At 33.1% G+C, this 18,500-nt stretch overlaps 1 protein-coding gene and 1 pseudogene across 1 annotated transcript; one reads left to right on the top strand and one right to left on the bottom strand.

Annotated features, from left to right (window-relative positions):
* Window positions 1–721: 721 nt before the first annotated feature.
* On the bottom strand, window positions 722–18,174 carry LOC145564111 (DNA polymerase lambda-like). Its single transcript, XM_081624453.1, has 14 exons — window positions 17,934–18,174; window positions 17,639–17,776; window positions 16,103–16,492; window positions 15,652–15,727; window positions 15,434–15,564; window positions 14,815–14,877; window positions 3,627–3,806; window positions 3,465–3,518; window positions 2,488–2,576; window positions 2,152–2,242; window positions 1,858–1,938; window positions 1,577–1,644; window positions 1,256–1,340; window positions 722–1,166 (listed from the first exon to the last, which is right to left on the bottom strand). The coding sequence occupies exons 1-14, from the start codon at window positions 18,042–18,044 to the stop codon at window positions 1,068–1,070; spliced, it is 1,656 nt and encodes a 551-aa protein (XP_081480579.1). The 5' UTR covers window positions 18,045–18,174; the 3' UTR covers window positions 722–1,067.
* On the top strand, window positions 8,334–13,570 carry LOC145562905 (anthranilate N-benzoyltransferase protein 2 pseudogene; annotated as a pseudogene).
* Window positions 18,175–18,500: the final 326 nt, after the last annotated feature.

The raw sequence follows: 18,500 nt of genomic DNA, 5'->3' as shown, positions 1-18,500 counted from the left end.
CGCCGCAACACCACTAGTACGAGCAAATCCCTTTCCCTAAAGGGTTTGTATGGCCCCAATTTTCATAAATTGCTACTAGGATGTCGTTTTTTTGGTCGGCCGGCCGCTGTAGATCCGCGTATGTGGTCGACCTCGGGCATGGGAATGGAGGAGAGAGAAGGAAGTAGTGGCCATGGGAATGGAGGAGAGAGAAAGAAAAATTGGTCATGTGAGGGGAGGAGAGAGAAAAATGGTGATATTAACAAAAGTTTGTTGATATCAGATATCAACTGGGTCTGGCTCAATTAAACAAGGTTGATTCATTTTCGGTTTTGTCATTGTTTGTAGGAGGCAAATTAAGCAGTAGACTTGGTATATATTGGTGTGAAGAAAATTACTTTCAATAAGTCTTAGGGCCTGTTTTTTTTAGATTATTTTCAGTTCAGTTCAGTTCCGTTCCGTTCCAATAAGTTAAATTCAGTTCAGTTCTTAATTTCCTTCTCTCATAAAATATTCAATTCAGTTCAGCTCCAATAAATTCAGTTTAGTTCAATTCAACTCAATCAATCAGAACAGGCCCTTAGTCTTTCTTTTGGCTATATCATCTTATTTGCTCCTCCCTACACAAATTTTAGTCTTCCTGGCCCTTGGTTAGCATTTAATTTGACAAGAATGTAGTGAATGGATTGCCAAAAAACAATTTAACAAGACAATATGACAAACACCGAACTCAAAATAAAAAGGCAAGAGAAAATTTGACCCGTATATATAAACTACCATTGTACAGTTCCAAAATTTCAAAAATTTCTCCTGGGAAAAGAAATGTTGAGAAGGAAGAAATTATATCGTATCTTTTGCTTGAACAAGCGTGTATATGCTATGCTGAGGAGTACATACATTTACAGCTTCACAGTACAATTGTGAAGATTCTCCTGTACGTTTATCTAGCAAAAACAGAAGATGTATATAGTATATACATACCAACTAAATTTCATCTCTTGGATGCTTATAACTAACATAACAACCGAATTTCCCAAGCTACAAAATTACACATGTACAAATAGCAATAGTACAACAGTTGTTGCATATCAAAGGTTTCTCTCATGTGGTTCCAGCCAGGGAAATTCTAGGAAATCAAACACTTCCTTTTCTGTATCAAAGTGCAAACTCGTCGTTCCTTTTGAACCCTGGAACAACAGTTAATTCACAACATACATAAATATACAAGAAAAAAATGATTAACATGAAAGTTTCAAAGTAACAATTTAATCCTTACTCGCTGGCCACCTGAACTTTGGGTGGCAAAAAATAACCCCGTTTCATCAAGTCGATACCCTTTTGACGATGCCAGTATTCTCAGCCTAAACAGAAATGTCACACAATGACACAAATACTCAGGGTTTTTTTTCCGTGTTGAAAAATCTCCTTTACATGAAACATCCCACTCCTTGTGGACAAGTGTTAATACAAGTAAAACTTCTGACATTGATACCAGTCAAATTGAGTAAAGAAGATGAAGATGAAGATGAAATTCGAGAGAAAGATGACATTAAAGATTGAGAATCTGAACATTGCATTTATGCACACCAGCACATACCTTCTATTCAATGTATCATTGCCTGTCCAATGTATCAGCCCAAACGGGTATATGCTTTTAGGAAACACCTAACCAGAGAGAAAAAATAAAAAATAAAAAACAAAAAAACTACCAACATTATCCACAACATCACGTATCAAACCAATTTATAAGCCGTATCAAAGATTAACATTAACTCTTGGTGAAAAGTTGCTCATTTTCCATTGCAATGTATGACGAGGACCCTAAACATCAGCACCACATAAAGAGAAAGTGATAACAGGAAACTACGCTATGTATACCTTCAAATCTATCCGATGGCGTAGCTCTCGGCCAGGATAAGTGCACAATCCAAAATACGTGTCTACTCCAGAATCCTTACCCTGCATATATGTTTATGACAGACGCATAATTAGAAGTACTGTACAGCAACAAAGCCATGTAGTCCAAAACAACATTTCTTAACCTGGTCCTACTAAGTAAACCTCAAGCTTTATACATCAGATACTATCACAAGAGACATTAGAAGTTTTAATTGCTTATTAAGCAAGAAAGATTTATGGTCAAGGTATTTGTCAAAAAACAAAAAGGTTTACCTCTTCACTGTGATAACTTACAGCCAAGTCTTCTCTCAGAAAATTCATATCTTTCAAACGCCTAACAAACTTTGCTAGAAAACCTTTGTGACTGAAAAAGTGGTGCACATTTTGCAGTACCAAAATGTTAGCTAAAACAAAGAAAACAAATTTATTTGCAAACTAAACTTTCTTCTGAACTATTGCTGTTATTTATACGCTGGTGTATTTTAGTACAACCTGTATACAGCTGAAGTTGGCTAACATTTTCTTTAATTGATTATATTTATTTTATTTTCCAATAACTTATGCAGCTATGTAGTATACTGACGGGCCATACAAAAAACTACCAATTACCTCTGTCCATCAGGATGAGTAATTATGATGTCCATATCTCCACATGAAGATTTTCCACGTCTATAGGATCCACCGCACACAATAACCACCTTCCAGAATCCAAACAGTAGTTACCAGGGCAACATTAGTATGAGACATAAATATTAATACAAGAAATAAAAATAAAGGACTAATGGCTAGCTGATACATTGTAGTGGATAAGACTCTACCAACTAATGGCTAATAGCAAATTAATGAATTAATCTAAAGATCAGGTCACAGAACACATTTAATTGTACTTGTACCCAAAATACTATTATACCATCAAGGAAAATTTACCACAAACCACCATTTCAAGTTTTTGCATATTAAAAAAAAAAAAAACTTTTATATAAAATTATTGTCTAAAACCATCATTTAACTAATTATTTCACTTAAGACCACCTTATGCCAGAATTCGGCCAATCTTCAGTCAAGAGATCCCTTTTATTTTCTGGCCTATGATTATTTTTCCCTCTTAAACTTTAAAATTTTATTATACTACCAGAAACAAAAATTAACTAAACAACAATCCACTTAACATCAATCATTAGATCAACAAATAAATAAAAAAAAGACATGTCCTATTTTTCAAGCACACAAAATTTTAAAGAGAAAATACAAGTTTATAAGCATACTGTTTATCAAAGGGCAAAAGTGGCATAATTTGGGATAAAAAGGGTAAAACTGCTAACATGGGTAAAACTGCTACGGGTAAAATTGTTACTGCCTGCTGGTGTTAGACTGTTAACCATATTTTTTTCCCCTGATAAATAGTAGTATCCACAAGAGGCAGGCCAGCAGATTCTCAAGAGGGCATTAACCATTAAATCAACTCCTCACTTGCCTGCCCACCCACCCACTAGTCCAATAAAAGGGCAAGGGGTGTAACACAAGTACATAGCCAAGTAAGTAAACAGTAAATTCATGGTATCCCAAGAGAAGATCAACAGACATACTCCTGGCAGAACTTCTTCTCCAATTTTCTGAAGCATTTTCTCCATTTCTGAAACCTGTCAGTTCATTAAAGTGTAAAATATTTATGAAACAGCGTAATAGCAATCTCAGAGACAGAAGCTAATTCTTGAGCATAGAAAAATCCACAAAGTACAAGACGGAACCTCATGCCGTGGAATTCTTGTCTTGATATCATCAAAATATTGTAAACCTAACTTTTGAGCTTTGGTCAAAGATGGGTCGTTTTTCAAATCTTCCAAAGTACGGTGTCCTTTGTCATATAGTTTTTGAGCCGTAGTAGGACCAACACCCCAAACATCCCCAAACAAAGAGATTGCTTTCACCTACAAGGATTCATCAAATAAGGTCAAAGAGATAACACACACACACAATTCGAGATATCTCAAAAGATTAGCTTTTAAATTCAAACCATGGAGAAGTGTGAATATAAAATAAGTTTTCTCAAAATGATGCCCAGAATGGCTATATTACCAATAAGTCAATAACACACTTTAAAATGGAATCATAGGACCCAAACGAATTGATGTGTGACTTCTCTCCCATCCTCAGCCCAGTAGAGGGGTGAACAAGAGAGAATTCAAGCATATGAAAATTATAATTACAAAAGAAACTAGCAAAACAGACAAGAAAATAAGTGGAAATCATAATCCAACCTTCCCCCACCCCTCTCTCCTCTTACAGAATGGATGACACTAGTGGGCCAGTGGCTGAACACCTTGCAGCAAAGCCTAACATTATGGTTTAGTCAGCATTAAATGCAATCCAACAACTAGGTAATCCAAGAAACTGAATAGGTAAAGCAAACAATAAGCCTTTTTTAATAGCTTTATGAATTATCTATCACTGTGAGATACATAAATAAATTCAAACCAAACACTTCTATTAGGAAACCAGCATAGCATATTATCTTAAAACCATATATTTTCTAACTTTTTTCTTTAGTCGTAATCAAGACTGGTTTTAAACCATAAAATAAAGCATCACGAACACTGTAGAGATGTAGTTTGATGTACCTAATGAAATAGATTATATAAAAAGATTAAAACAGTTTTTTTTTTGTTTTTTTTTTTTTTGAGTTTTAATCTCTTTAACTAAGCATATACATTTATATTATCACTCCTCCCACACTTTGATTTAACGTTAAAAGATATATAAGGAATTAGCAATAGGTAGTAAACACTATAATATAGTTTGAAGAAAGAATAAGTAGATCTTATTTTTTAAAAAAAAATAAAGAAAATCTCATTGTTTTTTTTTCCTTGGTATAGACATACATTACCTCTTCTCCACTATTATTTTATTTTACAAGACACTTTAGGAATTAGCAAATTCTTATACCCACATTTGGTATTGTATAATAACATATAAGTTCAAACATGGCTACAAAAAACAAATTCGAACTACATCTTCCAAGTCAAACTCAAAAATTATGTACTACTAGTTCATCCATCTAAATAAATTTTTTCACACTAAAGACTTATGAAACTTGGTGGCAATATACTTATGTCAAATACTCGACAACATTCGAGTCGCTCAACAAGGAGAATAAAGATTCTCTATTGGATACACAGAAGAAAGATCAAAATACATTGTATCCCCTTTTTCAAGCTATATGGAGGAATAGATATCACATATAGTGGGATATTATGCAAAATATCTTCAAAGATGACATCGTCACAATATTTCTTTAAAACCTCTTATACTTAATGCAACATCTATGCCATTAATATATGTGAGTTTTCGTCACTCCACAGCTACAAATCCAATATAGACTGTTCATCCTCCTTGCCAAGAAACTCAAATGTGAGTCACTGACCATCTTTAAAGCATGATTCTACCAAAGTCCATACATCTTGAGCATGAAAAACAATTTAGTCGGACAGACCAATCAGCATATTTCTTCAGTCTATCTTTGGAAGTTGTAATTGAAAAGTATTACTAGTAGTTTGTATACATGCTTAAACTCAAATGCTATTTATATAAGCAATGAATTGCAAAGAATATATATTTTTCATGTTTAGGATAAAGAGATTAAAACAACAAGACTTTCTTTTTAGAAAAATCTGTTCCCTTTCTTTCATCAAATCATTTCTTTCCTAGCATTAGGCGCAATAATTAGTGATGATTTCAAATGTGATAATATAAAAAGACCATTGGTCTTAAAAGACCAACTCAACCAAAGGCTTAAGCTATGGAGGAAACCAAGATTTTATACTCTAACACACTCCCTTACATAAGAGCTTGCTAGGTTTGAAATGTAGATGCAACATAGGCCTCCCAATACCTAGAGTTAAATATTCCACTTGAAAAGAAGGGTGGATGAAATTTAAACTCGCGACCTTCTTATCACGCTCACTCTTAATACCATGTTAAATGACTAATTCAACCAAAACCATAAGCTAATGCTTAAAGCCCATGATTGGTTTTTATACTCTATTACACCTCCTTACATGGTCGATGAACAGTGAATGCATCATGGACCTCCTTATACCCATCGCTATATATTCCACTAAGTTAGATGAGACTTAAACTTGTAACCTTTTGTAGTTCTGGTTTTGGTACTATGTTAGAAGATCAACTCAATCAAAAGCTTAAGTTGATTAAAGTCCACAATTGGTTTATACACTCTATCATTTATAACATTTTTTTCCTCCCAAACTAAAGGAATTTGATTTCCTTCCAAAAATCTTAGCTTCATGGCATTGAAGGAAAAGATTAAAATAAAAGTTATAAACCAAATTTCCTTTCTCTCCCCTTCATTTCCTTTCATTAACCAAACATTAGTAAATAAAATCCCTTCCTTTCCCTTCTCTTCCCTTCATTTCCTTTCATTAACTAAACATTAGAAAATAAAATCCCTTCCTTTCCCTCCTCTTCCTTTCTTTTTCCCTCATTTCCTTTCTCTTATTTTCCTTTACTAATATTGAAACAAATAAAGCCTTAAGAGTAAATAGGGTCTAAGAGTTCTCCATTGCAATCTATTTACACCTTTATGAGTTCTACAATTCTACTATTTGATTGTGACTCGATTTGATCTTACAAACAACCCATGGTCTCAAATCCTCCTTATAGGCTTACCCTATGGGTACATTCTATCCTTGTTGACCTTGTTATCTTGATTTATCAACCCACTACACTATTGTATGACAATGACTAATTGAGCCACTTATTTTACGGTTAATCCATTATAGCATGATCATAGCAAGTACATTAAAATCAATTATCACTTATTCATAAGTGCGTTGCACATGGAGATCTTTTAAATAAATATATACCTACTTAACTTTACTTACTGACACGATTACTAAAGCACTTTCTAGTCCTTATATAGATTGAAGGTACAATAAAAGAACCAAGTGTAATATGCAATTGTGTAACACAATAGAGGACCTAAACGTAAATATGTGATTGTATAACAATTTATTTACTATTTAAAGGGTGGATTCAAATTTTTTCTTTTTTTACGCACAAAATATTATAAGTAGCATATTAGCGTACATATAAAGTAAGACAAGTAATTTTGTTTTCTTTCATCATACTCTACTTAATCTAACAGCACAAAGTTTGTTGTATAAACATCTAAAGATACCGGTGTAGACATTATGTTCAAAAAAGTGTGTTTTTTTTTTTTGGTGGAAGGAAAGTTTAAAAAATCCTATTAGGTTTACCTTTCTCAAAGTCAAACATGAGCTTTATATTAATATATTTTGAATTGAATGAGTCTAAATTGAATTAGTTTAGCTGAATTAAACTTCATGAAAAAATGAAGAGGAAACTAGGCTCTGAATTAAGCGGAACAAAACTTGAAACATAAGTCCAAAAGAACATAGCCATACTCCTTTTATATATATATATATATATATATATATATATATATATATATATATATATATATATATATATATATATATATATATATATATATATATATATAAAAGGAACATGATAAATTGATAGTTTGTTAATTTGTTTTCTTTCATCATACTTTAGGTTGTATGTTTATAAAATAACCTCTCTAGGCTCTCTTACTTTTTTTCTCTGTTTTTTTCAAACCTTAGAGCATCATTAGTTCAGGGCAATAAAGAGTGAAAGTTAACTTGCAGACTATGCCAATATCAAGTGTCACCTTCTGAGAGGTTTTATAAAAAGATAGATAGCAAACAACATTTTATCTCTTGCCATCAATATAACAATGACATACATAGCATAAAATTCCTTCCATGTTAGTAAAAGCATAATAATCCTTTAGAAATCTAAGCAGCTAAGCCCAAAATTTGTAAGCCCAAATTTGTAAGGTTGTTACCTTATGCATTTTTTATGGCAGATTATTAACTTAAGCCCATGAAACAAGGGGAAGCATCCTCTTCTTGATGGCTGACCAATCATTTGCCGCCAATCTAGGGTTAGCCAAAGGAGAGTACACTTCCCAAAAGGCTACAAATACCCCCCATCATTTGACAAAATTGACACATTCTCCAACCTTTCACTCCAAAAAAACCCAAGCATTCTTCTCTCTCTCTCTCTCTCCCTACCTGAACCTAGGGTGTGCTACCCTGAAAATCCATCACATTTTAATCAGTGAGTCAACAAGTACGCTTTCTGTTTAACCACCCACACACCTTTCATTTCAATTATAATAATAATAATAGTAATAATAATAATAATAATAATAATAATAATAATTATTATTATTATTATTATTATTATTATTATTATTATTATTATTATTATTATTATTATTATTATTATTATTATTATTATTATTATTATTATATATATATATATATATATATTATTTTATTTTATTTTTTACATTGGAGCATAATATTTTTCATAAATATTGTAGCAAGATGGACAAAATCAAAATTAAGAAATCAACAATGGTATGTCCGAGTGAGGAGACCCCAAAAGGTAGTCTTTGGCTATCAAAGCTAGACATGATGATACGCACTCCATACTCGCATTCTAAAGTTCTTTTCGTCTATACTCCACCTTCAAATATTTTTGACACCAACACTATGAAAGAGGCTCTTAGTAGAGCCTTAGTGCCTTTCTATCCGATTGCAGGAAGGTTAATATTTAACAACGAGACAAGTCGATATGAGATCGATTGCAATGCAAAAGGGGCCTTGTTTATTGAAGCGGAATCAATACATGCTCTTGTTGATTTTGGGGATTACTTGAGGCTAGATTCTCAACTAAAGAAAGAGGTGTTCCCGGTTTGTGACTACCCAGGAGGGCTTTCGTCGTTCCCTCTTCTATTAATGCAAGCCACCCACTTCAGCTGTGGGAGTGTAAGCCTTGGCTTTGCACAACATCAACATGTAGGAGACGGGACATCCCAGTTACACTTTATCAACTCATGGGCTAGACTAGCCAAGGGGCTTGACCTTAGTGTTCAACCCATTCATGACAGAGATAATCACCTAATTCCCTATGACCCGCCCCAAGTTAAGTTTCGTCACTTAGAGTATGAGCCATCCTTGCCGTCCTTGCCACCGAAGGGCTTGTAGGTGAGTAAATTAACCACATATAAATATCTTGTATATTATAGAATTGTTAGTAGTGAGTAAGACTAAATATATTAAACAAAATCTACCTTTAAATATATCAAAAGTAAGAAAAAAAAGAACATTTATAATGCGTTATTGTTCTGTTTAAAATATGGCTTTATTAGGATTATATAATATAAATATACGAGTAATTTTGATGAAATATTTTCAAAATTCAAACCATACATTTTGGTGTGTTGAAATTCATATTAACCACTAGCTTTGTTGAAAAAACTATAATAATAAAAAAAAAAAATATGTATGACATTATTTTCCTCCTTGAAATATGGCTTTTTCTTCACATGTAAAAGTATAACGTTACATAAAAACCAAAAATAAAAATAAAAATAAACGTATGGCTTTTTGAGCTCTTCAAAATAAAAACCATACGTTTTGGTGTGTAGTCAAATATAGATCTCAATTTCCACACTTTCCCTCATTGAAATTCAAATTAAACACTAGCTTTATTGAAATAATTAATAATACTAAAATAAAGAAATCAACAATGAAACGATAAAGATGTACGATTTCAAATTGATTCCTTTAAAACATTATTATAATATACTACCCTTAATTAAAAGTTAAGGATATAAAGGAGACAGATCAATAACGAAAGGAGACAAATCAATAACGAAAGGAAACAGATCAACAATATTACATTGATTTTTCTACAACATGCTATTATACTAATTAAAATTAAATAAAACAAAAATTAAGGCAACAAATCAACAATGAAAGGACGTATAGTTTTTGTTTTTTTTTTTTTTTTGTTTTTTGGGAAAGTTAGCGATGTTATATTATTAAGTTAAGTCCAAATCTGCCAAAGTAGTAATACTTCGAAGAAAGGAGCCCACATGAATCAGCGGTGACAAGTGGCACACCTTGCTACTAGATGCGCAATCGTTTGAGATATGTTACTCTGTATTTTACTAATTAAAACTTAAAAGGGAAGGAATCAAATGTAATATTCAATAAGAAAAGGAAACTAATACTTCTTCTACGTTTGTTTAAATGCAACACTTTGACTTTTACAGTATTTATATACTCCATGTTGACTACCCCTTTAATGATTTATACTTCGTAGTAAACGAAATAGTCATGTGAGATCTTGTTAGATTCGTCTCGGTTTATACTATGTTAATATCACATTTTTATAATTTTTACATATTAGTAATAGAAAATATTAATGGTCATAATAACGCATTAGCAAGCGCATAATAAGAAGTGTTGCAAATAAAATAAAAAAAGAGGAAGTACAATTTTACATTAAATTGTATTTGCTTTTATACTAATTAGAATTAAATGAATTGTATGAGCCACCCTTGCCACCATTACCCTCCGGGGCTTTGTCATGGGATTAAGAAATAGGAAAAATTGAAACTAATAATCCCACCTTTGCCCCACCTTTTTAAAACAATCTCACCTTTTCGAAATCTCAAAACAATCCACCTTATACCCCCATCTTCTCAAAACGATCCTTTTACCAGTTTGAGAAATCGGTATCAGTTATATAAGGTGACTGCCTGATTGTTTTTTAATAGTTTTTTGTAAAAAATAAAGAATTAAAAAAATAACCCTTTCCCTTTACTTCCCCTGCCGGTGCCCCCTCTCCCTGCGAGACCAATAGCCTGCCGGAATCAACCGCCCTCCCCTCTTCCCCGATTCCCTCCCCTGCCGGACATGGCAGCCCCTCTCCCCCTTCCCTCTTCCTCGATTCCCTCCCCGACCGGACATGGCAGCCCCACTCCCCTCTTCCTACCCACCTTCGCCACCGAACATCAACTTGACCACCCCTTCCACAGTTGTCGCTGCCCCTTCGAACACTTCAATCACCAACCTAATATCCACCTCTCTTTCCTCATCATTACGTAATCATGCGCCATTGCTAAGATAAACCCAGTTGCTGATGCGTGCCCGTTATGGCAGCAATTTTTGGCATTGGAAATGAGATTAGTTCGGCAATTAGGGCTTGTAATTTGGAACCCATGAATTTTCAGAGAGTTTAGGGTTTGAAGAGGAATTAACCCGGGCTACATGGGGTGGGGTAAGTTATGGGGTGGGATTGAGTGGGGGTGGTGGTTATGGAAGTGTGCTGGTGGTGATCATGGTGATTGCTTGGTGGAGGCTGGAGAGTGGTGAGGAGGGAAGAGAGAGATTAAAAGATTTTATTTAAAAAAAAGAAAAAAAAAAGACTTTTAAACTGGTTATAGGTAAAAATGATCGTTTTAAGAAGATAAGGTGGGATTGTTTCCAAATTTCGAGAAAGTGGGATATTTTCCGGGTTTCAAAAACGTGGGAATGTTTTGAGCAAGTGAGGCAAAGGTGGGATTATTTATTTCAATTTTTCCTAAAAAAATTCACTTCTAAATAATGTAATTCTTGTAGGGTTGACCACTATTTGATAATAACCACAATTCAAACTAAATTATTCCCATTTAATAAGTGTTACACTTACTAAATGCGGTCGTATTTTAAAAAAATTACACTCCCTTTTTTTTTTTGGTAACAAGCTAAATTTTAATATTATATCTTTCTCCTTTCATAGTCTCCACCCAAACTTACTATTATTTTTTTATTATTTACTTCCTCTCACATTCATTAATTTTCAATAAATCGTTAACCTCACTATCTTCCTTTTACAATTTTTTAATACTTCAAGTACCACACTTACCTCTTATTTTATTTAAGTCAATTAATTGCCTAAAACTATGTGTCAGTCAAAGTGTAACACTTATTAAAACTTGAAGGAAGTATTAATTCGGATTTTAAAAAATCAGATCAGTTTTAAACTAACTTTCTTGAAAAATTGATTTTCAAATAAGATTGTTTGGATTCAATTAAAGTGATTAAACCGGAATTAGATTGGGCATTTTTTTTAGAATGAAATATGCCAAACTAAGGCAACAATGATCCTATGATGTGAATTTTTAAGAATTGTATAGGGTAATGTTGGTTTTGAAGACTCCTGTCAAAGCTTGTGGGTCAAAGTTTGAGCTTTATAAAAAAATTATTTTTAAATTGTTTTTTAACCTATAATAAGATAAATTGGACCATAAGTCATTAGGCACCCCTAAGTCTTGAGTGTTTGTAAATCTCTATTAGCAACCAATCCTGTTACAATAGCATATCAACAATATTGTCGGTCCATTGCAATAGGAGATATATTCTATGCAAAATGGCAAAGATTTAAGGGATGTATCCAAACAAACTTCCTAACCAAGTTATAGAAATAAAATAAAAGATTGTTCTTTCTCCACGATGTATACTCATGTCCCTATTTATAGATTTATAGTATTCACTTCCTTAGGGTAGGGCCACTTTCAACACCGCAACTTTGTTGCTACAAGTATCTTTTAACATAGCGGGGACGCTTACAAAAGAATTTGTACCATTACACAATGTTGTATTTTATTGTCTAAATATTGGACATATCATCTATTTTTATGTTGACAATACGTACTCCCAAGAGTCCCGGCAACCTAATTGAAATAAGGGAAGCAATTAATGATCCACAATAAAATGATATTATATTAGTTGCAAGCTATTTTCAGTTTTTATATTCCCATAATTTATAATATTACAAAGTAATAGTTTGGTTCCACAAATTTCACTATCTAGAATAAAGCCTTGTACCTTCCCACAATCAACAAATCAGACCTTTTTTTAATGATAATGAAAATAATATGATATTCTATTCAAATTATGGATCTGATATGACTTATGTCCATAACATTATCTGTCGACTGTCAGGTGAGATGGTCACAGAAACAGAGTGTATCTTCAAGCTCACTAAAGAGCAAGTTAATGCCTTAAAACTAAATGCAACATCTCAAGAAGAAACAACTTACAAGCTGAGTACATTTGAAGTGCAATCTGGGCACGTGTGGTGTAGTGTATGCTTGGCACGTGGATTAGCAGATGATCAAGATGTTAAGCTTTACATACCAGTTGAAGGACGGTCAAGATTAAATGATATGGAAGTGCCACCAGGTTATTGTGGGAACATCCTCTTTTATGCAGCTTGTGTAGAAAAGGCAGGAGATGTCGCAAGCAAACCACTATGGTATGCTGCGAGTAAGATTCATGAGGCAATTAAGAAAATGGACAATGTAGAGTACTTGAGATCAGCTATTGATTTTGTGGAATCACACCAAGATTTGATGGCTATTGTTCGAGGGGCACAAACTTCAACATGTCCAAACCTCACAATACACTCATGGGCCAGATTGCCATGTTATGAAGCAGATTTTGGATGGGGTGGACCTAAATTTATTGGCGTTAATGGAATAAAACATGACGGCAACGTATACATTACAGCAAGCTCAAATGGGGATGGTAGTTTTTTAGTAGCTATCAAGCTTTTCACCCCTCATATGACACTTTTCAAACACTATTTTTACAACATCTAGGTAATTTATCATTCCTTCGGTCAAAAAGCTTGCTTTGGATGGACTCAGAATTAAGGGTAAAACAATGATGTGGAATTCATGGGTAATGATGGGTCAAGGAGTTTAAGTTATAGTTTAATTACTTTAATATTATTAAATAATTGTGAGCCAAGTTATAAGGAACTTGGAATTATATTTCATGGCGAGGAAAGTAGTATAGTTTTTAGGAGTGTTGCATGGTTTTACTTATTCTTTAAGAATAAGGTTTTACATGTGACCAAAAAAAAAAATGTATTTCATAGAAATTAGGAAACCTTGTTAACATAGGACTTTATAAGCCTGTATAAAAGGCCTAAGATCGTAATGTTTAATTTAAAGTTGACAATTGAGTAAATTGAGTTTTCCTATAAATAAATATATAAATAAAAAACACTTGTGCTGTTGTGCAACTTTGTAAGATACGTGTTCATGAGATAAGGAGAGATACTTATTCACCCAAATTTGAAGAGCAAGTAATTTGGCTCCCTAGTTTACTTAATTTCATGACAGGAATTACAAAGCTAAATTTTGGATTTAAAATGTGAAAGCTAAATTTGGATTTTAAATGTGAGCTAAATTTAAATGGTAATGTAATTGTAAAACAAAGTTCAAAGGCATTGTTGAAAATTAACAAATATTATAGTCGTTTCCGTCATTTGAGCTATCTTATAATTTAAGAAGTCCTATACTTCTTCAATTACATTACTTTCTTTATGGGTTTTTTTTCACACATTAATATATATACCAAATATTGTTAAGTATTACCTAGTATATGTACTTAAAGTTAGTCAAAGTAGGTAGGAAACCTTCAGATTATATGACAATACCAACCACAAAAGTACTCTCATTCTTCATTAGCTTGTGCATAAATCCTAACATCATACTTTTTTCGTTTTTTTTTTTTTAATTATTATTATTATTATTATTATTATTATTAGTTGACATGTTTCTTATATCACATTTACTAATGCACAAGTTCAATAATTAATATTTCTAATAATTGATAAGTGAAATTCATAATAAGTTGATGAGACAAACCTAATAAGATCATATGGTTTTTTTTATTATTATTATAACAATAAATCACAAAGGGTAGTCTGAAGTAGAATTTGTAACTAGTGTCAAAAGTCAAAACATGTCAACCAAACAAAGAATTGGAGGAAGTAGTACTTTGCAAGTCCTTTCTTGATCCAATTACCTAGGCTGAATACATGCACCGAAAACCAAGCCATGTAGATTTAAGAAGATAAACTACTTAATTATATTTAAAACAGATTATGCAGGGTGAAGAAAACTTCACATAATAAGGAGTGTAAAGAAGCATAAATTAAGGTACGAAAACGATAACTTACCTTTTCATTATTCTCAAAGTGCTCTAACTTAGACAATTTCCCAGTTGACACTATCTCCTGTATCTGAAACAGAAAAATAAAATAATAATAAATAAATAAAAGAAATATTAAACTTGTATGCGTGACTTTCAGTCTAAAACCACAAAAAGTAAAAGAATAAAAGCAGAAAATATCCTCCAAAAAATCTGAGGATTTTAAAAATCACTAGATGTTATACAACATAACCCACAATGGTTCCCACCACTGTGCAGAGCTTAACATAAATGAAGAGTAACCCTTTGACAACACAAAATCAAGGGGGAAACTGGTCCAGAAAGATTCCCGGAAAAAGGAGGGGGGGTGTTAGTGCAGACAGCAGAGTAATGTGCTCTAATAAAGCAGAAAAACAATAACGCTATCAGATGTCAAATAATAGATATCTAGATGATTACTTATATATGAACATGAAACAGCTACTTGTATATAATAAGCAAAATAACTATTTCAAAATTGAAAATGCTCAGTAAAAATACAAAATCCAGTAAGGCTGCACAACTTATAGTCAGTGTAGGACAGCAGTCAATAGTCCATAAAATTACAAATTGAAAAATAAAAATTGTTCATGTTTCAGATCACTTACATGATCACGCAATGACTTCCCAATATTAGGCAAGCCCTTCACTTGATCAGCACTCTCAATTTTAAAAGGCAACTTCTCAATCACAGGAATGGCCTTATAATAACTAAATGACCTTCGATCTTCACCTAGTGCTGTTACATTCAAACAACCAAATATTAGCAACAGTAAATTAGAAATGTCTAAGGAAGTTTATAAACAGATCATTACATCTAATTTACCTCTATACATGTCTATAAGCTTCTTGAAGATATCAGTGATATCCTTGTTTAAATCAGGAGGGTTATATGTGCTAACCTGAAATGGGTAGAAATATATATCATAAATTCCATTAGACAACTTCATGAGTTTGACTGTTTGATTGATACAGCACTTTCTCTCAGACACTCGATGCTTCTAATTTTTAATCTCATGCACTTCACCATGAACAATAATAGAAAACTTTGATCATGCCAAGAGAGAAAAGGAGAAGCAAAATGAAAGAAAGATGAATTGAAAAAAGAAATTCGTAAAATTCATGACTAGAGGCATCCACCTGAACAAACACAAGAACAGCATATACGTCTATATGATTTACTTTTTTATCTGTAAGACCAGCTGCAGCATACACAAGAACAGCATACAAGATACCATCATAACATCAGGTTAATTATATAAAAGATAGAGATTTACTTTTGTATCTGTAAGACCAGCTGCAGCATTGGAATTGGCAGTCTGTGAATCCATGGTGTTGCACAACCCGTCATAGCTCTTAGAGGTATATGATTCCTCATGTAGTTCATCACTTGTTCCAGTGCCCTTGCTCTCAGCACTCAAATCTCTTGAATCCTTACGCAAAGATCTGGTTGAATCATTTGAATTTTGAGGGGAAGAAGATCTTGGCTTCTTGTGATGTGGAGGCTCTTCACTTCCTGAAGAATTTCCATTTGTTTTACCAGAAACCTCCCCTGACGGTTGATGGGAAACATTTTCACTAGGCTCCTCTTTGAGAAGGTAGAAATCCTCCGATACCTTTTCTCCTAATCTCAAACTATCTTCCAGCCACTGGTATACTAATATACTCTGTGAATGAAATCAAAATCTATAATAAGAGACAACATATTAACACTGCTGCAGCTCCTAATAAAGCCTGTTGACTGTACTCCTGCACAAAGGGCTATGTCGACTTGGAGATGCATGGTGACAAAAGAAATCAATGGTTCTCAATTTATTATAAAATAAACTGGAATATGAATGGATTAAGTATTGTTATTGTCAGCACATTACTCTTTTGTCAAGGAGGACAAGAAAAAATGTATATAAAAGTGCTACTCTGACACTCAACTAAGATTAACACATTGTTTGATCAAATTTCTCATTTGTAACCAAGGGAATGTCCATCAAATTCTCACTCAAGCATATGATGGTAAAGTGAGTTCGAATTAGATGACAAAAAGATGGAACTCACAGAAAGTAGATGGATTCAATCTTGCATCCACATTCCACACCACTACCTGATCAGAAGATCCTCAATCAGAATTCGGGTGTGAGTAACATAAAATTAACTCTCACTGTCTATAAAATATCATTTCAAAAATTTTGCAAGCTACATCATGGTACAATATTAGAAAAATCCTTGCCACCATTCACAAAGCTCTCTCAACATAATGTTCTCAACAGAGAAGAATCGAAAGTCTCTTGATTATGCTAATATCTACACCGAAGTATTTACTTGGGCCTAGCCTTCTGAATTCATAACAGCTAAAACATTCCACCTTTCTAAAACTACAGTGCATTTCTCTATGCCATACTCTTCTAAAGCTAAAACTGAGCTGATAACAATTTTTGACAAAATAGACCTTTTAATTGCTGCTATCAATTATGGACATGCATTGCACATTTTTAAACAAACCAACATAGTCATTGAGAATCAAATCTCATAATCATACCAACATTTTCTGCAACTATTTTGTTTGTAACCTTAATTTTACATTTAAACACAATCACAAACAACTCCAATCTACAAAAGAGAAACGAAAAACCTTGTCCTAAGATTTCAACACACACAATGACGCAACACCAAAAATAAAATCAAAAAAAATTCTTGGAGCAACTAAATAGCTTAGTTGGTACCCAAGAGACCAAGACCCGGATCAAATTCCGTCTACATCATTGTCCACAATAGCTCTCTATACACCAAAAAAGAGGGAGAGAGATAATCAAACTTACTCCTTTAAAGGTAGACAAGCGCTCAGAATCAAGTTTCTGTTTAAGCGCATTCCAATTCATGGCAAAAATATGGGTTACTCTCTTTGACAAATACCCTTCAATTTTAGCACCCATTTGCTCCAATCTCTGCTTCCATATCTAACACCCACAATCATAAAAATGAAAACTTTAATCAATTAGTCATATATTTTTTTTTGAGGGAAATCAATTAGTCATATATAATCATAAATTAAAAGGCTAAAGTTAGTTTTTATTTTTTTTTTCTTTTATGGGAAATATAGAGAGAATAGAGGACCTGCAATCGGCGAGGTTGAACAGCAGCATCAAGTAAGAAAACGAACATCCCAGAAAACATGCCATCTGAAGGAGATGGTGGGGAGGTTTCCTTCTTCTTCTTTGGCGCCATTTTTAGTTATTTACTAGTTACTGGTACTAAGAATTCTACGGCAAGGGAAGGAATTGAAGGCAGGTAAAGTAGAATCGGGGGGCTTTTTAGTTTGTTCTACAAGAGTGGTAGAACTTGTGCAGTTGCCGCAGTAATAAAGAGAACAAAAAGGAATTTGGCCGGAAAAGAAAAGAAAGGAAAAGGTTTTAATATGTTCCCATGTTTGGTGGGATGAATGGAATGAAAATTTAAAAGAAAGGAAGGAAAGTCTCTTTACAATTTTTCAGTTTTTCTTTCCTCCTAAAATTGGAGGAATTCGACTGGAAAGAGAAAATAAAAGCATATTTTCTTTCTCTTCCCTTCATTACATTTCATTAACCAAACATTCGAAATAAAACTCTTTCTTTTCTCTTCTCTTCCTTTCTTTTCCCCTCCTTTCCTTTCTCTTCTTTTCCTTTACTAACAATGAACCAAACA

This window comes from Chenopodium album, chromosome 10, assembly GCF_948465745.1.
Source record: "Chenopodium album chromosome 10, dcCheAlbu1.1, whole genome shotgun sequence".
In the NCBI taxonomy this organism is placed as follows: Eukaryota; Viridiplantae; Streptophyta; class Magnoliopsida; order Caryophyllales; family Amaranthaceae; genus Chenopodium; species Chenopodium album.
This window is presented reverse-complemented; position numbering and strand designations above follow the sequence as displayed.